General features: G+C 43.6%; 1 protein-coding gene across 3 annotated transcripts in view; it reads left to right on the top strand.

Annotated features, from left to right (window-relative positions):
- WDR59 (WD repeat domain 59) overlaps positions 1–25,980 on the top strand; it is a 66,418-nt gene that overhangs the window by 8,367 nt on the left and 32,071 nt on the right. For 2 of the 3 annotated variants that reach the window (XM_080937172.1, XM_080937171.1), the window contains exons 2-13: positions 5,013–5,062; positions 6,381–6,516; positions 8,277–8,362; positions 9,674–9,754; positions 11,934–11,971; positions 13,743–13,831; positions 15,631–15,747; positions 17,039–17,116; positions 19,181–19,337; positions 22,112–22,191; positions 23,209–23,362; positions 23,462–23,586. In XM_080937172.1, coding sequence (XP_080793298.1) covers positions 5,013–5,062; positions 6,381–6,516; positions 8,277–8,362; positions 9,674–9,754; positions 11,934–11,971; positions 13,743–13,831; positions 15,631–15,747; positions 17,039–17,116; positions 19,181–19,337; positions 22,112–22,191; positions 23,209–23,362; positions 23,462–23,586 — 1,191 coding nt within the window. The remainder of the gene's footprint in view (positions 1–5,012; positions 5,063–6,380; positions 6,517–8,276; positions 8,363–9,673; positions 9,755–11,933; positions 11,972–13,742; positions 13,832–15,630; positions 15,748–17,038; positions 17,117–19,180; positions 19,338–22,111; positions 22,192–23,208; positions 23,363–23,461; positions 23,587–25,980) is intronic. The other variant, XM_080937173.1, reaches the window with a different exon arrangement.

Genomic DNA, 25,980 nt, shown 5'->3' with positions numbered 1-25,980 from the left:
GACAATTTTTAAATTGCCTTTAATACCAATAGTCACTAAATTAATATGTAAATGAGTACCATGTACTAGGCATTGTGTTAGCAAATCGATTTTTACTCTTAAGAAAATTGCAATCTAATGGAGGAAATGTACTAATAACTAAATACCATTATAATATCTCAAGTACCGCCAAGGAAGCAGACTCTTAGGTCCTACTGAAACACAGATGTAGCTATTTCGTACTAGGTGTGAGGGGATAGTCCAGCAAAACCTTAGATGTGTCTATGCTGAATCCCAAAGGGTGGGGAGTTGGAGATCTGTATAATTGCTGTGCAAACTTCATGGAGAACCAACTGATTTTGGGTCCCTGCTACCCACATAAAATGCTGGACATGGTGGTACCCCAGTGATCTGAGTACTGAGGAGGTGGAGATGGGAGGATCTTTAGAGCTGAATTGGTGAGTTCTAGGGTTCAGTGAGAAACTATGTAATAAATAAATCAAGCAAGCAAGCAATGGAAGAAGACATTCCATGTTGGTCTCTGTCCTTCACACTCAGGGACATGCATGTGCAGTGTACTCACCACACACCACACCCATACTGATGCACACACACAAAGACACAGACACACAAAAAGACAAAGAATTAGCCAGACAAAGGATAGAAGTGTCTTCCTGGCAGAACCAGCCATTGATACAAAGGTCCTGAGGTGAGGGAGGGAGGAATAGGTGGAAAGGGAGAGAGAGGTAAGCAGGGAGAAAGGGGGAAGGGAGGAGAAAGACAGATTAGGTTTGGAGGGCTGGAAGGAATTCATTTTAAAGAATTCATAATGGCTAGGGGCGGGGTTGGGAGGGAGCTCTGAGATGGGCGGCAGGAATGAACTGGAAGCTCCGAGGTGGTCTGTGAAGCTACACTAAACACACAAAGAAGGATGCACTCAATCCTGCTGACTCTGCAGAGCCACGACCAAATTTAGCTCCAGCAGCAGCTTTGAGATGACAGGGAGCACAGCTGGTGGCAGGCTCCTAGCCTTCCCCGGTAAAGTGATAACAAGGCAGAGGATGGGAGTGGTTGAGTAGGAGAGGCAGGAAGCTCTGTCCAGACTAAATTGCAATCTGAGTAAAGCTGGATCCTGGAAGCAGGGAGTTTTAGGTCTGGAACAATCTGATCCTGTCTTAATTTCTTTGCTAGTTCATTTTGGTTTTGTTTGCTTGTTTTTGTGTTTTTGACTAAATATAGCCCACGTTGGCTTTGAATGTATGGATCTCCTGTTGCAGCCAGCTAAGTGTTAGTATTACAGGTACGAATCACAGTGTCCAGATTGTGTATGTGAAAGTGTGCACATATGTACTGAGGTCAGAGAACTGATTAGAAGTTGTAGGTATGTTAGAATCCCAGAAGTCGGCTCCTGCATCTGGCTTTTCACCTGGGCTCTAGGTACCAACTAAGGCTGTAAGGATTGCATTGGCAAGTGCTTTTGCTTTTCCTTGCTGAGTCATCTCTCTGTCTTTGTTTAGAGACACCTTTCTGTGTACAGTTGGAGGCCAGGAGAGCTTTGTGGAGGTGGTCCTCTTCTTCCACTGTGGATTAAGTAGTCAGGTTGACATGCAAGCACATCTTCCTGCTAAGCCATCTCACTGTTTTAATAGACAGTATAAAATACCATTCTCAGATACATCGCTGGTCTATCCATAATCTACAAGCTCCTTCCTTCAGGCAGATAGAAAGTTCTACCTGAGTCACTGCAAGCGTTCCTTTCCTCCCTTGCCTTGGGTTCAAATAAAATCCCACATCCCATTCATCATAACTGCTTAGCACCTTTAGTTCATTTGCCATTTTGGTAACTTATCACATTTCATTCATTCATCTCAGAGGTAAGGCCTTGGACCATTGCCTCCTGTCCCTGTAGATCGTCCTTGTCTCTGACAGATTGCTTCATGTTTTGTTGAGAGAACTTTCTTCTCTCAAGTTCTTCATGAGGGCAGCCCAGCGTAATCTTTCTACATATGTGTTTCTATAAACACAGTGGTAGGGTTTGTTTTTGTTTTGTTTTGTTTTTAACTTAGTGGTTCCTTTTGAAAAATAACTTTCTGGGCTAGACAGATGGTTCAGTGGATAAAGCTCAATGAAGTGAGTTCAAACCTTGGAACCCATGTGGCAGGAGAGAACTAACTCCTGCAGGTTACCCTCTGACCCCCCCCCCATGTATTCTTCACACCCAGTAAATAAATAAATGTAAAAGAGATCCCTTAATATGGTGATTTATGATGTACTTTCAGTTTTGATGCATCTTCATGTTTTTAAAAATGCTACTAGAATTATTCCATTGTCTAGATATGCATACTATAGTTGTAAGTAAACAGCTCTGTCCAGAAAACATTTGCTGTATTTTGGGGTAGATACTAGAGGTAGAATTCCCGAGACCAAAAGCATAGTATTTTGGACTGTTGCCAGATGGTCTTTTATTAATGTCTTGTTACTATATACTGCATACTACAAATTTAGCAATTTAGAAAAATAACCATCTATTAGTTCAGATTTCAGTGGGTCAGAAGTCCAGGCACTGTGTGGCTGGTTTCTTTGTTCAATACCTTGCTACCAAAATCAAGACATCTTTCTTTGAGCTGTGTTTCCACCTGGAGGCTTTACTTCAGAGGACTTCATTTCCAAGCTTGTTCAGGTGGCTTTCAATATCTAATCTCTAGGGTGTAGGACAGAAATTTCTGTGTCCTTACTGATTGTAACTGAGGGCTTGCTCTCAGCTCCCAGAGGTCACTGTCAGGTTCTTCCCTGGGACCCCTTCCTTTTTCATAGGTGGTGTAGGGGATCCCATCTCTTTTCTAGCTTCTGGACCAATTAACTGGCCAGTGTGATTAGCTTTCTCAGTTGCTGCCTCCCAAATAGAAGGTCTGTATTCATTAAACAACTCCCCCCAACCTTGTCAGCCTCTACTTTGTCTCTGTGAGCTTTCCTGATGTATTACTACCTTTAGTATTGCTGTTATTGTTGCTGTAATAAAGTAACTAAAGAAAGGGTTTATTTTAGCTTATGGTTCTAGAAGGAGAGTCCATAATTACAGGGGAGACATGAGAACCTGAACAGGAAGCTGAGAGATCAAATCTCAACCACACACAGGAAGCAAAGGGAGAGCTAGAAGTAGAGTAGAGCTATAAGGCCTGCTTCTGGTGACTTGCTTCCTCCAGCACCTCCTAAAGGCTCCATAATGTTCCCAAACAACCCCACCCACAGGGGATCAAGTGTTTAAATCCACAAACTTATGGGGACATTTTTCATTCAAACCTCCACACATACCTTAAGTGGAGTCATCTTGTACCAGTGTCTTGTTAGGTGTGTGTTACTTGGCGTAATCTTAAGAGTCATTCCTGTTGTAGCATCTATTGGATTTTCTGTTTTTAAAGGCTGAATAATGATGTACCATGATGTTGTCTACTTTTCTTTATCTTCACTCATCCCTGATGGATACTTGGGCACCTTAATCATATCAGTAAACCACTGGCAGCTCTAGCTAGAGTAGTACTAATTAGCCTTATGTAGCAGGTACAAGAGATGTGTGTGAATCAAGAGCCCAGAATCTTGGGGCTGTGGTCAGTTTCTCTCCATGAGATGCCCTCCAGAAAGATGATGCTCCCTGTTGGAGAAACCATCATGTCCTCTTTACATCATTAATCTGTACATTACACAGAAGGGTTCTAGAGATGGCATGGCATCAGGCTTGTCCGTGTACCCAGACTTCTCTCTGCTCAGGACTCTAGGACTGTATGGAGAATTCATTTTAATCACTTTTCTGTTTCTAGGAGAACAGTCTGGCTTCATGTCTCCAATGTTAGAGATGACATGGCTTTTGAGTGGTAGGTACATGTGAGAAAATCATTAGTGAAGCCAGTGAGGGGGTGGGGCATTGGTGTTGCCATTCATAGGCTATGATTGTGCCAGCATCCACAAAGTGAATTCTTCCAGCATGCTCTCTTGGAAAGAATTTAGAGCATTTAGTGACCAAAGAGATGATATAGAAACGACAGAGTAAGGCTGTAGCTGCCAGGATTCAGGCAGCCACATGCCTTACCTTCACTAGACTTGGTACAGACTTGGAGATGAGGCTCTGAGTCATGAGGATGATACGCACTATGATCTGGGAGACAGGATTTCAGACTGAATGTGGATGGGACACATTGATAATAATATTACCCTGGAGGATAGTGGGGTTCAGGGGTACGTGTGGGAATATGCTCAAAGTACATTGTGAACTTGCATAAAAATAGCCTCATGTAGCCCTGTATAATTAAACAGTGGCTAAAATATTAAGAATAAAACCTTGGATTCAGTAGTGATGGTATTTGAGAAATGTTGCCATATGCCATACAGCTTCAAGAGGGTCCCATGTGCTATGGAAAGAAATGAGTGTTCTGTGGGTATGTAGTTAGCAATGTTCCAGGTTAGCTTCAGTAGGAGAGGGTCTCGTCAGTAGCTGTTTCTTGCTTTGTGCTAGTCAGATTCTCTGAGGACTCTAGAACGTTTGTCTTCTCAACTTAGAATGTACTGTCTTGGTTGTGTATGGTCCTGGTGTGTGTGAGTGTGTGTGTGTGTGTGTGTGTGTGTGTGTGTGTGTGTGTGTTTTAAACATAAGCTATCATTTGTCAAGGTGAATGTGAGACCCAGGTGGGAACTAAAAGGGCTTAAAGCAATAGTTCTCAACCTGTGGGTTGAGACCGCTTTGGAAAACCTCTAAAACATTTATATTACAATTCATAACAGTAGCACAATTACAGCTTTTAAGTATTACAATAATTTTATGGTTGTGGGCAGTCACTGTAGTTGAGGAACTGTATTAAAGGGTCACTCAGCATTAGGAAGGATTCAAACCACTGGAAAGTATCCATTGTTGAATACTAAAACCTGATAATGGCTTACTGTCAGCCAGGGACTTCCTGAGAAACCAAAAGAAGAGCCAAAGGTAGGTCTGTCTTTTCCCCTGGATACTTTGCTGGCAAAACTAAAACTGTTCTTTTTCACAGGCAACTGCCATGTCTGTGGACTGTCTTGGGCAGCATGCAGTGCTTTCTGGGTAAGTGAGCTTTTGGAGTTTGTCTGCCACACGTTCTGGGGAATGCAGTGTAAGTTCCTGGGAGATCAGAAACTGTGCTTGAGGACAATCAGGGTTTAGTACACAGGACCACACGGGCACGTGCAGGGATTCTTTGGGTTTTTGTTTTTGTCTCTTACAGGTAAGCAGTGAACTCACATTTTAGTGATTTGTAGCTTGGCCTTGAGATGGCAGTGTTGCTGTTACCACACAGTCTCATCAAGAAATAAATCTAGCATGGCTGAAGAGGTGGTTATTGGGATTGAGGGGAACTGGGTTCTCTGGATACTTATGCAGTTTACCTAACTGGACTTTGGTTTTCTCCTGAAAGAATTAGAAAAATTATTTTGTGTGTGTGTGGTGTGTGTGTACACGTGTGTGTGTGTGTGTGTGTGTGTGTGTGTGTGTGTGTGTGTAACCTCAGGTGTCATTCCTCAGACAGAGTTTGTTTAGTTTTGAGGTAGGTTTTCTTATTGGGCCGGAACTCACAGAAACAAGCCTGGATGGGCAGCCAGCTCCAGAGAGCCATCTGTCTCTCCTCAGGAATGAGATTACTGCAGGGTTGTTAACTCACAGACCAAGTGTTTCTTCTTTCTTAAAAAATATGCAGCATTCTTATTTTTCAGGTTCTTTATGTTGATTGACACTTTAAACTTGCTATTGGCATATTTACTTTGTTACTTTAATTGTTAGGCCTTTTTCCTGGGCGGTTGGTTCTCTTCCTGATAGGTCTGGTTTCCTTTTCAAGTAGTAGACTTACAGAGGAATCTGAGACTTTCCCGAAGGATTTTGGTCCAGTACTAAGTATATTTAACACATTTACTAAATGTAAAGCTCTATGCCTGGCAATATCGGGCTTATAAGATATCCTAGATATAGTGTAGTTTCCAGGTAAGCAGGTGAATTGAGACAAGAGCCTTAACATTTGGTAGCCTTCTTGTAGATAAAATGCAGTTGAAATGTGCATCCTGCTGTGGGATTAATATGGAAATCTGGTTCTAGCCAGGGACACCGAGAAAGGCTAAGGGGAGGAGCTGAGTGCAGACACACTCTGATGAGTGGATGTGGGTAGTGACGGCTAACCAAGTAGCTGTCACAGAGATACTGTCTGCCTTGCAAAACTATCATCAGCTTGGGCTGCATGTTATATCTTCTTCTGTGTGCCTTTCAGATGATTGTCATGTGTATCTGAGTTTTTGGAGCACTGCTTGCAAACTGCATACAACTCCAAATGTGCCATTCTAGTGTGGTGTACATGAGCTCATGTTGCTGTGCAGCTATAATACTGATGTCGTTCTAGCCGAAGATTCCTGTACATCGTCAATCTAGATGCCCCCTTCGAAGGCCACCGGAAAATCTCCCGCCAGAGCAAATGGGACATTGGAGCTGTGCAGTGGAATCCTCATGACAGCTTCGCACATTATTTTGCAGCTTCGGTGAGTTTATTTAAGGAGTGTCATTGAGGGCTGGCAAGTATTTGTTCTGAACAAAGAAGAAAACATAGTCTTCATTGCTCAGTAAAAGGGAAAAAAAGAGGTTTACGGAGTTAGATAGATGGCTTAGTGGTTATGATCACTGGATAAATGATCTTCCAGAGGACCTGGGTTTGATTTCCAGAACCTATATTGCATCTCACAACCATAACTTGAGTTCTAGGAGATCTTACACCCTCATCTAGCCTCCATGGGCACCAAGCATGATATATATGCAAAGGCTAAACAAACACCCATACGCACATAATAAAAATAAAAATGGGAGCTTTGACTCTTTCTGAAAGAAGAGGCAAGTTGTCTTGCAGGTTTATATATGTAAGTAATTTGCTGGCCCCTGGTCTGTGTCAGACTTTGTATTTCTAGGGACTGAATCCACATTTTTAATGAGAAACAAGTGGATGTCTGTCATTTCTGTGTATAGTGAGTTACCTTCCTTAGCAACGATATAACTAGCCAGGGGTTGCAAGGCAGATGACAGAAAGATGCTCCAAGGAGGAGGAATGGGAGCTGGTCTGAGCTGGCCTTCATTGCCTTCAGAGGGACAAATACTTCATCCACCAGCAACCAGAAGAGATGGTTCAACAGTGAAGAGCAAATACTGCCTTTTTAGAAGACTTGAGTTCAGTTCCTAGCACCCACTGAGGTGGCTCACAGCTGCCTGTAACCAGTTCCAGGGGCCTCTGGCCTCTTCTGGTCTGTGTGGACACCTGCACTCACATGTACATCCCCTTCCACACAGATAATTAACAAGAAAGTAAATTAAAACAAAAATGTCTCATTTGTTCCAAGGGTGGGATTCTTTCCTAATTGGAGTTCATTAGCTTGGTTAGCTCTGCAGGTTTTGAGTGCCTGTTTGTAAATTTACCAGGCTTATACCTAGCTTCTTTTTGTTTTCTGAGAAACTTAGCACTCTCCAAAAGGATTTTGGGCCATGTCTTCTCTGGCACCTTTCTCCAGATTCTTTGTTACTATTCTCTAACACTGGCTTTCAACCTTTCTGATGCTGTGACCCTTTAACACAGTTCATATCATGGTGACCCCTAATCATAAAATTATTTTTGTTGCTACTTCATAGGTATAGTTTTGCTACTCTTATGAATCATAATATAAATATCTAATATGCAGATAGTCTTAGACAACCCTTGTAAAAGGGTCATTTGACTCCCAAAGGGGTTACAACCCACAGGTTGAGAGCCACTGCTGGAGAACAGCTGTAATTTCCGTGCCTGACCCTTATGATTACTGTTGTTTGTGTATGTACATGTGGATATTTGTTCCTGCTCGTGTGTGTGTGTGTGTGTGTGTAGACGTGTGTGTAGAGGCCAGACGTCATTGTGGGATGTCTTCCTTGACCCTTCTCCACCATATTTTTCGAGACAGGGTCTCTTACTGAACCTGGAGCTCACTAATTTGGCTCAGCTGGGTGGCCAGTGACCTCCCAGGGTTCTCGTCTCTCCGCTGACCCAGCGCAGAGTTTCTGCACCCAGCTTTTTGTATGGGTGCTGGGCACCAGGTCCTCATGCTTGCTGACTAAGCTTTGTTCCAGTACTTACCGGACTTCTTTGTTAAAGCTTAACTCAGAGACTCTGCCGTACGTTGTCTTCCGTATGACTTCATCTCCTTTCCTTAAACGGTCGGGTGAGAGCTGCTGCCCAGGTGTGTGCCGGACCACTCACTGTCTTCTCGCCCTTGCTTCCTTTCAGAGTAATCAGCGGGTTGACCTTTATAAGTGGAAAGATGGCAGCGGGGAAGTTGGCACAACCTTACAAGGGCACACTCGAGTTATCAGGTAGGCTCTGCCCCTGGGTAGCTCCTTGGTCTGTCTCACTGGTCACAGTCCTTTGATGAGTAAAGAAGCCGCCATCCTCTTCACGTGTTTGACCTGCTGTATTGCATTTGCCAGTACCTCCAGATAACTGAGAGCTCAGCCCCTTTTAGGAAGTATAACCCGAATCCCAGAAGACTTGGCTACAGCCCAGACCAAAGTACAGGGTCAGGGATGATTTTTGCTTGAGGAAGAAGTTGTTATAAAACAGAATCTCCCTATTTGGTGTCCCCAGTGCCTGGGATGCAAGGACACACCAGGCAGCAGCCATGGATTGCCTCATGGGGCTCCTGCTTCAGAGTTGCGGCCCATGGGGCTTTCCTGAGAGTTCCTTGATCCTCTTTTCTTCTGGGTTACTATTTCCTTTTCCTGGAGAGATCTAACAGGGAGTGTGGGGCTGGGGAGAATGACCGGGAAGTGCAAGGAAAAGTTAGCAATTTTAGTGCACACCGAAATGTCTGATCCGGAAGTGATAGGAAAGGTTAGATACTTTTGTGTACACAATGTCTGAGGGTTACTGCCTTTCCTAGGACTGAGGATAAGGGGCAGGAAGGAACAGTTTTGTCACTGCTTAAGACGTTTACCCAAGGCTCCTGTGGCTGATAATTCAGAGGTCACCCTGTGATTCCTCTCTGTTTTGTCTGTTTATTCAGAGAGAGCTGAGGAGATAGTAGAGAGTGGAAGAGGCAGTTTGTTAGGGGTGAGAAGGAGCTTATGTTTTGTTTGTTGTTGTTTTTAAGGCTTCAGAACAATTTGGTAGAGTTGGAAAAAGCTGCAGGGTTAGGTAAGCTGTGATCTCACAGCAGCCTGGAGGAGGAAGATGGAGAAGAGGAAATGGCCCGGCTGTTGGGGTTAAGTCTGCATGGAGGGTCAGCCAGTGAGTGGGGAGGGGAACTTCAGAGAAAGCGTGCTTAGAAAGGGATAGAAAGAAAAAAGAAGGTAGCTGTGCTTTTCTGAGTTGAGACTCAGAGGGCAGGCTTGACAGATCCCTGCTGTGGCCCGTGGCAACTATTCTGTACATATTGTAGGTTGAAATGCCCCGTTTATTTTCAGGAGTAGACGGGATTATGGCCAGCAATTCTAGGGAGAAGAACCCGAGCTTCCTTCTGAGCTCAGTCAACTCTTGTTCACTCACACAGAACTTTAGTGTCTTGCCCTGAGCCATGTTAGGAGTTAAACTGTGAAGACATGAAGCTACTGGAAACTGAATTTGTTAGTGCTTTTGAACGCAACATTAAAGCTCTCTGTTTCTGTTGTTCTGTTTGTCTCTGCCAGCGACTTGGACTGGGCAGTGTTTGAGCCAGATCTCCTGGTCACCAGCTCTGTGGACACCTACATCTACATCTGGGATATTAAGTAAGAACAATGAAAGGATGTGGCCACTTGGTGGACTGTTGCGAACTTTGTTAGAACTTAAGTGACTCAGTTTGATTCCCATGGATGCGGATCCCTAGACCAGGATGTGAGAGCAGATGTAGTTAGAGGTAATGCTGGGGATGAAGAAGACAAGCAGTTATAGCAGGCCACGAGGAAACTTCTTCTTCCTCAGCTGTGACCCAAGGAGGGCCTGGGAAGCAGGGGACTGCAGTCAGAGTTGATGGTTGTCCCCAGAAGTCTGAGTGCCTTGGCTCTTCAAGCTTGTCAGGGTTCTGCAAAGCAGTCCTCAGAGGCCAGGCCAATCCCTTTGACAAAGCAGCACAGATGCTGGCATCTGCAAGTCGAGCTTGGTCTGCAGAGGTAGCAAGAAATGAGTTGCTGAGATATCTGCTTAGCCCTATGGCTCTGTGAGGCTTCTGTTCCCTGCTGGTGGGGGTGGGGTGGGGTAGGGGAGCTCATGGCTCCTCGTATGGTTACACCTCATAAAATACAGTTCAAGGAGCTCCCAACCTGAGGACTGCCTTGTCTAGGAACAGCTCTTTTTGCTGATGGTTAGAGATGGTCATTCTGAACAGGCCATCTGTGTACTGGAGGCCCTCTGGCTGCCGGGTCACTGCTTCCCTTTGACAGGGATTTTGGTTGTGTTATCCTGCTAGCTGGGAGTGTACACAGGTGACAAGCCAGAGATGGAGGGGGACAGACTATTTAAACCACCAACAGTGGTCTGAAGCAGTAAGAAGTGTGTATCTGGCCTACCAAATATGCCCGCCTTACCTTCAGACCAGCTTTTAAGCCTGTGGGTCTCAGTACAACACCTGAGGAGAAATGTGGAATTCCGAAGTGAGAGGAGAGCTTTCAGCAAATAGAGTCCTCAGGGAGCCAAGGGACAGGATTAGGGGCACTTCTCATAGACACATAGTAAGTACTTTCTTCATTTAGACACTGCATTAGCCTGGCACAGTGGCACATGCCTTTAATCCTAGCACTTGGATGCAGATGCGGGTGGATCTCTGAGTTTGTGTCCATCCTGAGTGAAGCCCAGGATACCTAGGGCCACACAAGAGAAACCCTGTCTTGAAAATAAAACCAAAACTTTAACAAAAAGAAAAAGAAAAAAAAGAAGGAGAAGACCCTGAAGACCCTTATTGACATTATTTAAGTCATACCTGAAGGTATGAGGTTTTTTTTTTTTTTTTTTTTTTTTTTTAAATTGGCAACAAAAAGAGATTTCTGAACATTCAGTGACCTAAAAAATAATTCAAAATCAAACACAGAATGAATCTGAGGGGTTTAGATTTTACACCTGTTTTATAAACCTGTGAGCCCCAGGGTCACATAAAAATTTCTTAATTGAAAACAGAACGTTAATTTGGGAAGTTTAAGAAACAATAAATAGTGAGCTTCCTTAATACCAGGGAGCCACCTGCTTCTCTCATGTGTCCTGGAAAAGTTACGCTACTTACTCTGAGGTGTACTGCTGTGCTTTTTTTGTATCCATAGTAATTCTTCACTATATGTTTGTATCTATATTTGTATCCTGAGACTTGTCTCCAAAGCTTTGTCTTACAAATCCTAAGCTTTCTGCATCAAACAGCTCTGCATTCCCTCCAGCCCTTGGAACCGAGCACTCAGCTCCTGCCAAGTGCAATTCCAGTTTCTGTTTGAGTCTGACCACCTCAGCTACCTTCTATAAGAAGGTAGTTCTTATAAGGAGGGATTCTGATACTCTTTTTTTTGAGACAGGGTCTTATTGTTTATTATGGCTGGTCTAGAACTTGCTGTGTAAACCAGGGTAGCCTCAAAATGACAGATCCACCTGCCTGTGCCTCCTGAATATTGGGCTTAAAGGCGTGTACCCATGGCCAGCACAGGGTTCTGATTCTTAGTGTTTCCTCTCTTGTCACACATGGGCTACCCCAGGCTGTATTGAATGTTATAATCTGTTTCTGTGGACCCACCTGAATGATTTGAAACCCAGACTCTTTCTTACTTGAAGTGTCTGACAAAAACAGATCTCACTTTACACATTTTGTTAAGGGTCGTAAAGCACTGTTAAGTCTCCAGAAGAGAGTATCGAAGTGTGAGCAGACGGTGGAGCAAGCCGTCTGGCTCTTGGTACGTGCTGATGAGCACTTGACTTCTGACTTTTCTGTTTCAGAGACACTAGGAAACCTACTGTTGCACTGTCGGCTGTAGGTGAGTGTGTACACCCTGGCTTGTCCTCAGTTCCTCCCTGTTCATCCTTCTCACAACTCTGACTGCCCACAGCCCATGCTCCATTGTGGTCGGATGAAGTTCTAAGTCCCGTGGTGCCAGATGCTAGCTAGCTTCAGGCTGACCTGACCCTGACCGGGGACCCCAATCCGAGGCTATCAGCTAATAGCTGTCACCATATGTCCCCTCTTGTTTCACTCTTATTCCCTTTGTGATTATTTTGAAGCAGAATATGGGTACTTTTATTATTCATTACACACACGCACACACAGAGGCAGACTCTCTGAAGACTGGAGAGATAGCTCAGTTGGCAAAGTGCTTGCCTTCCAAGCATGAACACCCCAGTTTAATCCTTAGAACACATGTAAAATAAGATGGGTGTGATGGTGTGTGCTTGTAATCCCAGATCTAGGGAGGGAGAGACAGGAGGATCCCTGGGGCTCACAGGCCAGCAAGCCCAGCCTGATTGGTGAGCTCCAGGCCAGTTTATGTCATTAGGAGTCTGTGTGCTCAGTGCCAGTGGCCAAAGCTAACTGTGCTGATGGGGACGTGACAGTCAAGAGGGATGTGTAGGGTGGGGTTTGGTGATGCACAGAAGCAGAGTAGCTCTGTGGGTTCAAGGCCAGCCAGGGCTACATATTGAGATCTTGTATCAAAAACAAACAAACAACCCCCCCTGCCCCCCCGCCATAAAAAGGAGTGGCTGGAGGTTGTAGGGGTGGTGTACAGAACATGTGTGGTCAGAACTGCCCAACCTGGAGCTAGTTGAGTTAGTGTTTCCCCAAGACTGTTATGTAAAACAACAGTGACAGAGTAGAAGGGGTCAGAGTGAGCTTCGAGGGTCTGCTGGTGTCATCCAGGAGTCAGATTCTTTTTTTTTTTTCTTACAACTTTATTTTTAAAAAAAGAGGGATACATATACAGATTTTAAAGGCATTTTGGCATAACATTATATGAATATTTTTATCAGTACTTAATTCTTTTAGAGGTTTGATAGCATGCATTGAGATCCCACTAGTTACCATAAGCATAAAGTACATGTAGGACAGAATGTAACATGGAAACAGATTTCTTGGTGAGTATAGATTATAATGATCTGTGAGTACCAAAAATTGCCACAAGGCTTGGATTATTAATGATTTAAGGTCCAGGTGTACCACACTCTGAGAGGATGCTATACATTTATTTTTTTTCCTAAGCAGGACTGAGGCTTTCATTTTTTGGCCTTTGTTTTTCTTGAGCTTCATATAGCCTGTGTTCAGAGCTTTCTGGGGTTAGTATCCCACTATCAGTGACTGCATGTTATGTCTGTTCTTTTGTGACTGGGTTACCTCACTCAGGATGATATTCAATAGATGCAGCCATTTTCTTAGGAATTTCATAAAGTCATTGTTTCTGATAGCTGAGTAGTACTCCATTGTGTAAACACACCACAGTAGGAGTCAGATTCTTACGACAACTTTGTCATCTACTCCTGCTCCTGTGAGAGGCTCCTCATCCCCACTGATCGTGAGCCGTCACCTGTGGATGTTCCCTTGGAGATTATTTCCTCCGGAGGGAGCTGTGATCTTGCTCCTATGTGTTAACTCACTTGTCTGTAACTTCTTTTTATCTGTGCTGGCGGGGTCAGTGTGGTCATAGGAACTGGATGGGCTTACAGACCAGGGCTGTTATTTAGCGTTCCTGGACATGCCTCTCTCTGCCTCGGGGGCATTGAGGGTGGCCACTCTCCCCATGTTGTTTTTCTCTGCAGCTGGTGCCTCCCAGGTCAAATGGAATAAAAAGAACGCTAACTACCTTGCCACCAGCCATGATGGTGATGTGCGGATATGGGATAAGCGAGTGAGTGACCTGTCCCTTGTGACCTTTCCCTGTAATTGGTGTTCAGTTCCCCCCAGAGGGTGTGGAGAGGATGTTGAGTCCCAGGACTCACCTCAATAGATTGAAGAGTCCTTTGGAGCACGGCAAGTTGTCACTGTAACCAGATGACATTTGCTTCTCATCCGAGTTCCTGTTGAATGAGGGTAGAGAGTAAACCCTTTGTGATCAGTGGTCAATAGATGTGCCTTGACCTAAGATAGAGCCCCACTTTGCAGCTCCCCATTAGGACATCAGGGAAGCCACGGTAACAGCTTTCCTCTTTCTGTCCATTGTCCTCTTTTGTTTCTTTGAGACAGGGTCTCACATCTCTGAGGTAGGGGACTGATGCTCACCTCTTCCCTTGTGTATTTTGTCAGCTTCAAAATAGCCTCATGTACCATGTATCAATAAGCATGCGGAGGTTGCTGAGCCCTGTGTATAATGGCAAGTCAATTGGGAGTCTGCTGTCTTGGCATTAGTAGAATATGGTGGGTGAGGTTTTCCCCTGCACCTGACTTCCTGCTAGTCCATGGGATAATGACAAAGAGGAAAGTAAATCTGGGGTGCAATAACTGCCCCATGCTTTGTGAAATTTGGTGCTGTAGATCCTCAGCCTTTATATAGAGATCATCTTCAAGACTGTCCTAACCCAGGTGCTGGCTGTACAGAGAACACTACACATTCTTGAAAGACAATAGGGAAATGAAGCAGAGCTTGGGAGCTTGGGGATGGTTCATCCTGTCTGTTGGTGAAGGCTGCAGGACCTGCTGGGCGTGCATTGTGCAGTGTGCTAGCTGAAGTAGGTGCCTCCTGGGGCTCTCAGGGGAGAAGGAGATTTCAAAAAACTGGAATGACCTTGCAATGTCTGGTTTTGTTTTTTCTGTCTTGGGTCTAGTCTGCCAGTAGCCATCTTCCTCCCTTTCTCCTTTCCCTCCCTCTCTCCCTCCCTCCCTTCCTTCTCTCTCTCCCTTCCTTCCTCCCTCCTTCCCTCCCTCCCTCCCTTCCTTCCTTCCTTGAATTTGTCATTGATTTTATTCAGTTTATCACACACTTCAGTGTAAGTTAAATGTTCTTAATAAGGCAGGTTTGGTCCACATGCCTGTAATCCTAGAACTCACATGCTGAGGGGAGGAAGAGTGTGAGTTCACATAGTTACAGAATAATTTCTTCAATTTAATTCACGCTACTTATTGGTTCTAGAAGTTGCTTCTGGTATTCTAGAGTTCCAAATAACATTGATCTGAATGTCTTTTGTACCTGAACCTTCTATCGAATTAGGATTACTGCTTTACAAAAGGAAATTTTTAATGCTTCTTTTTAAACATTTTAAATTATGTCAGGGTGGGAGATAGAGGTCAGTGTATATATATGTGTGTGTACATGTGTAAGGTATTTTGGAGATCTTAGTACTCAGTCACACTAGAAGACATATGCTTTTATCCTTATGGTTGAGGTTGGGTTTGTCTTCTTGTGTCAGAAGGAGAACAGAAATGTCCCCTCTGAAAGGAAAAGAAACAGCCATTACCTGTATCTTTTATTAAAATCACACACCAAGCTGGAGTGGGTAGAAAGGAGGCTGACAGGCTTACTCACAGGACATGTGGAAGAGTCTGGGTAAGTTTCTGTCACTGGGTTTATTTGAACAAAGAGGGCTAATGAAGGGTAGAGGCTGTAACTGTCCTGGAAGTGTGTGTGTCCTCTCAGCACCCAGCACACCATCCTGTGGAAGACCTTCAATAGAGTTCTTTCAAAATCAACAACCCAGTGTCACTGTGTTGCAGAAACCCAGTACAGCAGTGGAGTATCTAGCAGCTCACCTCTCCAAGATCCATGGCTTGGACTGGCACCCAGATAGTGAGCACATTTTTGCCACCTCCAGTCAAGATAACTCTGTCAAGGTGAGTGGTCCCCACTGGGGCCTTTGGAGGGGCTTTGCATGTCAGGCATGGGGGTGTGTGGTAGCACTTTGGAAGGAAACATGTAGTTTGCTGGTGTGTTCCATATGTGTCATGAGTGCATGTACTCCCTGGGGGCCTGATTCCATCAGCCCAGCTCTGCCGACCAGAGGATGGGATGATGTAGCAGCCAACTGATGAGCCTCTGAATTTGTTCAGGTTTCTTTCTCTCTCTCAAAGGCAGAGGCAGAAGGCATTTAGGAAAGAACTTGTAAAGAAGCCAGATGTATACACAGAGATAAAGTCAAGAAGCCCACACAGTTGTTAAACCCACTAAGATTATAGTTTGTTTGTGGTGGTAAGCCAGCAGTTCCTCCTGTAATAATTATATCTGTAAAAGTTATGACCTCACACATCAGCACTGACAGGATAGAGCTTTGTTAGTTTTCTCTAACTTAAGACCTGATCAAGGTTTATGTTCAGGAGCCCATTTTTTATTTATCTTAGAGACAGTGTTTCTTCTTTGCTTATTTTCTCTGTGTGTGGCATCAGCTGTGCACCCTTGATCAAAGTGGTGATGGGGCACAGTCACCTCTGCTCCACCACCCTTCTGTGGCCACAGAAGTTGGTATAGCAGTCTTGTGACTTTATCATCATCATCATCATCATGTTTTATTGGCTTTATATAGCCGTAATCTTTCTGTGCAGTTAGCTAAAATTGAGTTCAGGCCTTTCTATGTAAAGGTTCTTCTGTCTAGAGAAGTAAATCCCCTGGCATTGTGTTGGGAAGTGACTTGTTTGTTTGTTTCATTTGGGTTTCTGTCCCTAATCTCCCAAATTCAGGAAACAGAAATATCCCATTCTGTATTTGAGAAAGAGATTAGTAGCGTCCTGCAATGTTTGTTGTAAAGATTGGGTAAGATTATAAAGAAAAGTTTTAAATGTCTGTCAGATAGTGAGTTGTCAGGGCACATTACCTGTTAAATTACTTTTAGATGTAAAAGTAATGCAGGATCAAAACTTGTTATTTTTACCTTTTAACTACAGTGGTTCTTGATAGGCAGTTGATCTGCCAATGTGGTCCTATTGAAGTCTAGAAATCTTCGTGCAATGTTGACTAATGTAAAAAGAAGTGTTCTTTGTGTCTGACAGTGCCATGGTTACGGGGGTGGAACTAAAAATATACTATTGGATATTTCTTTAGAGGATGAAAAGCAGTGAGCTTGAGGGCCATGCTTACTTCAATGTTGAGTTTTTAAAATGCCATTTATTTCACAAACTTTTTGTCTTGTAGTTCTGGGATTACCGCCAGCCTCGGAAATACCTCAATATTCTCCCTTGCCAGGTGCCTGTCTGGAAAGCCAGATACACAGTGAGTGAGCTGTTGTACCTCTTGTCTGGAGTGTGCATTTTCCTGTTTTCTTTGTGAAGCAGTTTCTCCCTCTGTCTGGGTTTGGCGTATGGCGAGTGCAGTAATGGCCTTAGGTACTTTAAGATACATGTTCCACAGAGAAGCAGGCTTGTGGAGGTTCTTATTCACCAAAGTAGCTCAAAGTGGCAGGATGGAGAAGAGGGGCAGGGAGGGAAGCTGCTGAGCTACAGTAGAAAGAACTCTGGTTTAGATTCAGAGGACATAGTTTGGGGCCCAACTCCCCCATTTAATGTTTTTATTGCCTTAGAAAAGATACTTCAGTTTACATAGTAGTTTTTTCATGTGCAGAGTTGAAAGATATTTTTAACTCTGACCTTTACATTTTTAAAAAGGATCTTGTATTTATTTATTTGTGTGTGTGTGTGTGTGTGTGTGTGTGTATGTGTGTACCATGCAGTGTTGGAGCCCCTGGAGCTGAGTTACATGCAGTTATAAGCCTGCCAACATGAACACTGGGAATGGAACTTGAGTTGTGTGGAAGGGCAGCAACTATTCTTAACTGCTGAGCCCTCATTCCAGCTCAAAGATTTTATCGTTACTTTTACTTACGTGTGTACATGCCATGGGAGTTAGAAGATGGAGGATCCCTTGAGCTGAAGGAGGTTGAGGGCTGCCTGCTGTGGATGCTGGGAATGGGGCTTGGGTTCTCTGGAGGACCAGCATCTTCATTGCTGCTTTCTGCCACGCCACCCCCACCCCCATGCGCCCTCACTTTTATTATTGTGATAATATTTGCCGTTCTAAAGTGGACAGCTCCAAGGCAGTTGGAATATCAATCTGCCTTCCACTTGAAATAATGTATATGAATGTGCTTTGTAAATCACAGAATGGTACAAATAGCCGGTTACCCACCTCCAACCATTTTCCCATGGCCACGCTGATAGCTGTGAGTCAGAGATAAGTGTATCTCCTTTAATGTCACTTTGAAAGCAAGCACCGGGATGAACAAAGCAACATTTATGCATTAGGCTGTCACCCTGGGACATTGTAGAGCAAAGCAGATAATTGGACATTATGTTGTTTTGCATCTGGGATCACTTGCCAAGAAATGAGACACTGTTCTTAGGAGCTGACATCTCTGCATTCATGTTTGCTCTAAAAAATAAACATGAAGGTTGGGGAGTGTTATCGGGAAGAAAGGGAAAAGATAAATAGATGTGCTGTGTGTAACTGTGTTTTTCCTTAAATAACAGTCTAGTTATAAAGCAAATGGGCCCTCAGTTCCCCTGCAGACTGGGTTTTACTAAGTCAGACAGCAAGCCTGGGGTAATTAAGGTTTTCTTTGACTCAGTGTTGCTTTGAGGCAGTGAGAAGGTAATGCTTCATGTGGACGGTGTTCTGCTGGCCTGTCTGTTTGCAGATTTCCCCAGACAGCTTTGCATTCGAGTTCCTGAGCAGAAACTCACGGAGAGTTAGATAGGACATGGACCAGAAAGAACCATTTGCTTATGGCAGAATTTCCAGAGTTATCCAAACATCCAGCCTAGCCTCCTTTTTCATTTGCTGTGTTCCCTAAGGCTCTGTGTGGTAGGCACCATATGGTATTTGACATTTTCCTCAGGTGAGCTTGAGCTTTCCATAATTTTTTTAAAGATAGATTTTAAGCCGGGCAGTGGTGACACACATATTTAATTCTGGTGCTCAGGAGGCAGAGGCAGGTTGATCTCTGAGTTCTAGGACAGCCTGGTCTACAGAGTTAGTGCCAGGACAGCCAGGGCTACACAAAGAAACCCTGTCTCAAAAACTTAAGACAAAACAAAACAAAAAGATAGGTTCTTCCTGTATACCCATGGCTATCATGGCTTGGAATTTGATGTGTAGACCAGGCTAGCCTCAAACTTGTAACAATTCTGCCTCTGTTTTCTCAGTGCTAGCATTGCAAGCCTGAGCCACCATGCCTTGTATCTATCATGTGGCTTATTTTAGTTAGGAAAAGATGCAGCTTTGGTTTGGTTTTGGCTGATTGTACATGGAGTAAACATGGCTTCCCCTTTTTGCCTGTAGCCTTTCAGCAATGGCCTAGTGACTGTGATGGTTCCTCAGCTGCGGAGGGAAAACAGCCTGCTCCTGTGGAACGTTTTTGACTTGAACACTCCGGTTCACACCTTTGTGGGGCATGATGATGTGGTTCTGGAGTTCCAGTGGAGGAGACAGAAGGAAGGTGAGTGAGGCAGGCTGGGGGCTGATTTCCTTCTGAACTCTGGTGGACCACTCTGTCAGTCATGTGCCTTAGTGAGGCAGTAGGTCAGGGCTGGCTCTAGGATCCAGAAGGCAGGGTGGCCAGTGTTTAATTATAGATGAATAAAGGGAGCAAGTAACATTTTCCCTCTCCCTAGTTTTCTTCTCCAGCTTCCATTGTGTCTTTCTTGCTTAACAAAAAGAAATTTGTTCCAGTAAGAGGAACAAATTTGAGAAGGGTTTTGTTGAATCATTTCAAGGGCTAAAGAGTTTAGAACCTTCTAGAGCCAAGCCATAACAATAGCAATTTTTAAAATTACTTTTAAAAAAAGATTTATTTATTTATTTATTTATTTAATGTATGTGTATGAACATACTGTTGATGTCTTCAGACACACCAGAAGAGGGCACCAGATCCCATTATGGTTGCTGGGAACTGAACTCAGGACCTCCGAAAGAGCAGTCAGTGCTTTTAACCTCTTAGCCATTTTCCCAGCCCACAATAGCAATTTTTACTGTGGGGGTTGGTGCATGCATTTAATTCCAGGAGGCAGAGGCAGACCATCTCTTGAGTTTGAGGCCAGCCTGGTCTACAGAGCCAGTTCCAGAACATCCAGGCTTACACAGAGAAATTCTGTCTTGAAAACAAGCAACAACAGCAGTCCTCCTCCCCGAACAAACAAAAAACCCAGAAAACCCCAATAAACCAAGCAGTTTTCCTCCCACCCTCTTGCTCTCTTCCCTGCCTTTTCTGTCTATCCTGTCTGTTTGTCTGTCTGTCTGCTGGTTCTAGAGATCAAACCTAGGACTTGCTGCTATGGTATATCTGGCTTTCACTACCAGTTTGTGAATCCCTAAAGCTGGTTTGGATTTGTCTGTTTTTTGAGCCTTCCTTAAATTTAATTATTCTGGCTGTGTGTTTAAATTTGACCTTCTTCCCAACCTAATGTTGCTTTGGTATATTTTTACTACCATGTTTCCTCAGTTCGTTTTTGTTGGAGCACCTTATACCTTTGGCTTTGGTTGTCACTGTAGATAAGGATCAGGATGTGGCAGCTAAGGGAAAAGGAAAGACCCAGTAGTCATAGGTTTGGGTGTTACTGAAGGATCACAGTGGAGAGTGTGAAAAAAACATGTAATTGAACAAAAAGGAAGCCGTTTGATCTTTGATCATTAAGAGAGAAATTTCAAAGCAGGCTGAGGCTAGAAGCTGGATACCTCGGTGGTATAAAGGAGGCAGCAGGGACTGCTAGCTGCATCCAAGACAAGGAGTGGAATGGGCAGTTGGTGAAGGCAGGAAGAAGATGTGTGAAGGGAGTCAGTGGGCTGGGAGGATCTTGGGAGTGCCTGGGAATGGCATGGAAGGAGCTGAAGTTATAGGATACTCAGGTGTAGCTTTTCCTTGAAGCCAGGGCATGTGAGGATAGATGTGGGGTCAAAGCATTGGTACCCATGAACATGAGACTAGGTAGTGATTCAACAGTGATTCAGAGAGGTTGCTACCTTGTTAGGAATGCCTCAGGACAGACTACAACACTGGAGAAAATGCAGAGAAGGGACTGATGTGGAGGACTCACCCTTGGCCAAAGCCCACTTATCCTGTTCCTGTGTACAGGTTATGTTGTCCATTGCCTCAGTTTCCCCATCTATGAAATGAGGGAATTGAGTGAGATTTGTTCTAAATTCTTTGTTATTTGAAGTTGGCCATGCAGGAGAGCCCAGATGTTACCCCAGTATCCTCATGCTTTATAAGCTGTTTCCTGAAGCACCCTAAGCTTTTGAGTCATCCATCCCTTTGACTAAATCCAGTATCTAAAAATATGATTCAGCTGATTAAGAGGACTAAAAGGCTGATTATTTACTTCAGAGAGAGATGTATCACTTTGCCAAAAATATGTTTTGAACAATGAGATTCCATGATGCATAGAACACAATTTATTCTTACAGAAGGTTACATTCTTACCAGCTCCTCCAGAGCACATTTGCAGAGGTGAAAGTTTAGGTGACAATAGGTCTTAGAGCATCAGTCTCGTCTGCTAATTTGCTGGATATTTTTTCACTTCATTTATGTTTCTACTCTCTTGGGACTTCTCAGGGAGTCCTAGCTGAAGACGGCTCTCTCAGCCATCTCTGATGTTATTTTGAATGCTACTGATTGCCATGGTTTTATTGTGTTTATTTGCTGGTCTCTTCCCACCATTGGAATGTGAGCTCTATAAAGCTAGATACTTTTATTCTTGCCACTGTTCAGGGCCAAGGCGGGTACCTGCCATAGAATAAGGTGTATAGAAACTATTTGTTGGTTGTATGTACTATGAATGAATGAATGAATGAATGAACAAATGAATGAATGATACTCCATTGCTGCCTATAACAAAATCCTTCAGATTTTTCTAAAGCACATTTTATAGATTTTTTTTTGTGAGTTTCACATCATGAACCCCAGTTCACTCAGCTCCCTGTCCCCTCTCATTCACTTTCTGCCCTTGTAACCTCCTGTCTAAACACACACACACACACCACACACACACACACAAGCAAAAACAAAAACAAAAACAAACAAAACGAAGCATACCAACATCTCAGCGTGGGATCTGGAGTGTGTCACGGTGTGTCCCCCGGTATACCCCTCTGTCCACACATCATCTCTTACAAATGTTCACTGCAGTCTGTCATTGGTCTGGCTCAATATCTTTGACTTCTATGAGACCAACAATATTGGTTAAGAGGATTTTTTTTATATTCGGTGAATTCTAGGGTCCAAGGACTATCAACTGGTTACATGGTCCCGGGATCAGACCTTGAGAATGTGGCGAGTAGATTATCAAATGCAGAGGGTATGTATGCAGTGGTATTATAGAGAAATATTAAGTGGATACAGTAGGAATTTAACCAACTGATACAAGAAATTAGAGAATATGTGCTGACATTTAACATGTGCCTGTGGTGGGCTGATGCCTGTGTATGCCACACTGGCTTGGTGGTTTTTCAGAACCAAAGAAGTCTTCACTTTAAGGCTAAAGACTCTACTCTTTTCCTCTTGTCCTAGTATTGGACAGGATGGGTACACTGAGCAAATAAATGATTTAGCCTTTCATTTCTCTCTCTTCCCGATGGATTGGGAAGTCTACCCCGTGCTTTGCAGATGGTCAGAACACATTCACTTCACAGTACCACCTTCTCTACGAAGCTCCCTCCCGTGCTTTCATATGTGAGCATTTGTTCCTTACATAAATGGAGTGTACTGGTGTGTCACTCTGAACTGTCATAGGACAGTGTTGTCAACCACTGGCTGGGTCATCTGATGGTGAGAAGCGCAACTCACTGGTGTTTCATAGCCAACAGCAGTGAGAGCATTTTCACACTAGCTCCCCCAGGACTGATGGGAAATGCTGGGTGAGATTTACAGCCCTGCTTAGTTTACACTCACCTGAGTGTTTTGGTCAAGTCCCATGCTTGGGGTTCTGGTATTTGTGCATGTGAGTTAGCTGCATGATTCTATTAAAACTTGGAATTTAAGTAGATATTTTTCCCTCAGCATTTTTATTCTGATCGTGATGGAAAAAGACTAGAGTACAAGAATAGAGTCTATTATCCTTTTTATCTAACCAGGGAGAATTGGCGATGGGTATTTGAGGGTACCAGTTCTTGGCTACTCTCTGTCCTTTATGATGTCCATTTTAAAGAACTCTTTAGCTAGACACAGAGACCATTTCTCTTACATCTTTATCCTTATGTTTTGGTTTTTTGGTTTTTGGTACTGCTGTCAATCAAACCCAGGGTTTTGGGCACACTAGGAAAACACTTTAACATTGAAGCACATTCTCCACACCATCCTTTACCCTTGCCTTCAGCTCTGTGCCAATGACATACTGGACGGTGTTGATGAGTTCATTGAGAGCATTTCTCTCTTGCCGGAACCAGAGAAGACCCTACATCCTCAAGACACAGATCACCAACCCAGCTTAAGCCACGGAGAGGAAGATGGTAATGTAACTGATGTCCTAGGTGAGGGACCCCACTATGTGTTCCAGAGTTACATAACAGATACCCCAGAACTGACTAGTTTTCTAAAACATTTTCAATATTGCCTGTCTCTCCTGGTAGCCACAAAGGAAGATCCTCCCAGCACTTTGCTGGAAGAGAGGAAATCAGACCAACTAGGCCTGCCTCAGACTCTGCAGCAGGAGTTCTCCTTGATCAACGTGCAGATCCGGAATGTCAATGTGGAGGTAAGGCAGAGTAATGCAATAGGCCTCATGCTTATATAGGAGGATGAGCAATGGGTCTGTTGGTGCTGCCCCACACAGGTGCTGAGAACGTGGGCCCTGTGGAAAAATAGGAAGCACACTTAACTGCTGAACTTTCTCTAGCTCTAGGCCTCTTTTTTTTTTAAAAAAAGATTTGTTTACTTTATTTATATGAGTACACCGTAGCTGTCTTCAGACGCACCAGAACAGGGCATTGGATCCCATTACAGACGGCGGTGAGCCACCATGTGGTTGCTGGGAATTGAACTCAGGACCTTTGGAAGAGCAGTTGGTGCTCCTAACTGCTGAGCCATCTCTCCATCCCCTAGGCCTCTTTTTTAATCCATACATATTTTATAGAAATAGAAGTTTTTACAAACATAAACATTTTTTGAAGCCCATGTACCACTAGGATCTCTGTAGCACCTCTCTAGCCCCACCTCCCTTTTTTTGATGTTGGGTCTGGGAAGACCTACTGATTGTCAGGAATATAGGGAAGGCTAATGGCAGAGCCGAATCTCCTATCTCTCCATGCTGTTGTACTGTGCTCTTTCATATCCCCTTTGTGAGCTAGTTTCCTCCCCTGTAAATTCGGTGTAAGAAGATGACCAAAGCCTCTTGGTTCACTTAATACTTGCAACAGATCTGGACCAGCAGGTTGTTCTTCAATGACAGGGTCCTAAGGAGAATGAGGCCAGGAAATAAGACAATAAAGAAGGCATCAGTCTAGGATTGGGAGGTCTTTCACAATCTATGTCTTATGCCAGGGATACTTATTAAGATATACAGCATCTTATATACTGTTTCCAGGGGAGACACGGGATGAAGTCAGTAGAAGCTGTCTGTCACACAATGGGATAAAGTCAGTAAGATGCTAATCAAGCTGTGCTGCACAAAGGGAACATGGGTCAACAATGTACTTGTGGTATCCCGTGCTCAGCACAGCGGTCTTGGAACTGATAATTCCAGTATCTTCAGGGGAAGAGCCAAGTTCCCAGGAACCAAAACCTCAACTTCTTTGATGCCTAGACAGCAGCCCCAGACTAAATCTTGCCAAGTCTGCTCCTGGGCAAGAACATAAAACTAAGTTCCTTTTGTTGTGCACAAATTTAAAATTTAAAATTTAAAATGCGTGCACAGATTTAAAATTCTTTGTTTCAGAGAACTGAGTCTCACTCCCTGGAAGCTCACTATACAGGAGATGTGTGCTGCAGTGCTGTGATTTGTTTGGTTCTAAAGCTGTTTTGTTCTTTGTGTATATTGGATACTAGCCCTCTATCAGATGTAGGATTGGAAAAGATCTTTTCTCAATCATTTGGTTGCCATTTTGTCCTATTGACAGTGTCCTTTGCCTTACAGAAGCTTTGCAATTTTATGAAGTCCCATTTGTTGCTTCTTGATCTTAGAACATAAGCCATTGGTGTTCTGTTTGGGAATTTTTCCCCTGTGCCTATGTGTTCTAAGCTCTTCTCCACTTTCTCTTCTATTAGTTTCAGTGTACCTGGTCTTATGTGGAGGTCTTTGATCTACTTGGACTTGAACTTTGTACAAGGAGATCAGAATGGATTGATTTGGGCTGGAGAGATAGATGGCTCAGTGGTTAAGAGCACTAGCTGCTCTTCCAGAGGTCCTGAGTGCAAATCCCAGCAACTACATGGTAGCTCACAACCATCTGTAATGGAATCTGACTCGTCTTCTGGTGTGTCTGAAGACAGCCATAGTGTACGCATATATAATAAATAAGTACATCTTAAAAAAAGAATGGATTGATTTGCATTCTTCTGCATGCTGACTGCCAGTTGAACCAGCACCATTTGTTGAAGATGCTGTCTTTTTTCCCATTGAATGGTTTTAGCTTCTTTGTCAAAGATCAAGTGACCATAGGTGTGTGGGTTCATTTCTGGGTCTTCAGTTCTATTTTATTGACCTACCTTCCTGTCTCTGTACCAATACCATAATGTTTTTATCATGATTGATCTGTAATACAGCTTGAGGTCAGGGATGATGATTACCCTGGAAGTTATTTCATTGTTGAGAATAGTTTTCGCTGTCCTGGTTTTTTTGTTATTCCAAATGAATTTTCAAATTTCTCTTTCTAACTCTATGAAGAATTGAGTTGGAAATTTGATGGGGATTGCATTGACTCTGTAGATTGCTTTTGGCAAGATGACCATTTTTACTATGTTGATCCTTCCAATCCATGAGCATGGGAGATCTTTCCATCTTCTGAGATCTTCTTCAATTTCCTTCTTTAAAGACTTGAAGTTCTTGTCATACAGATTTTTCACTTGCTTGATTAGGGTCATACCAAGGCATTTTACATTATTTGTGACTATTGTAAAAGATATCAATTCTCTAATTTCTTTCTTAGCCTGT

Source organism: Micromys minutus (genome assembly GCF_963924665.1).
Source record: "Micromys minutus genome assembly, chromosome: 24".
Taxonomy (NCBI): domain Eukaryota; kingdom Metazoa; phylum Chordata; class Mammalia; order Rodentia; family Muridae; genus Micromys; species Micromys minutus.
The sequence above is the reverse complement of the archived record's forward strand: the minus strand, read 5'-3'. Positions and strand labels throughout refer to the sequence as shown.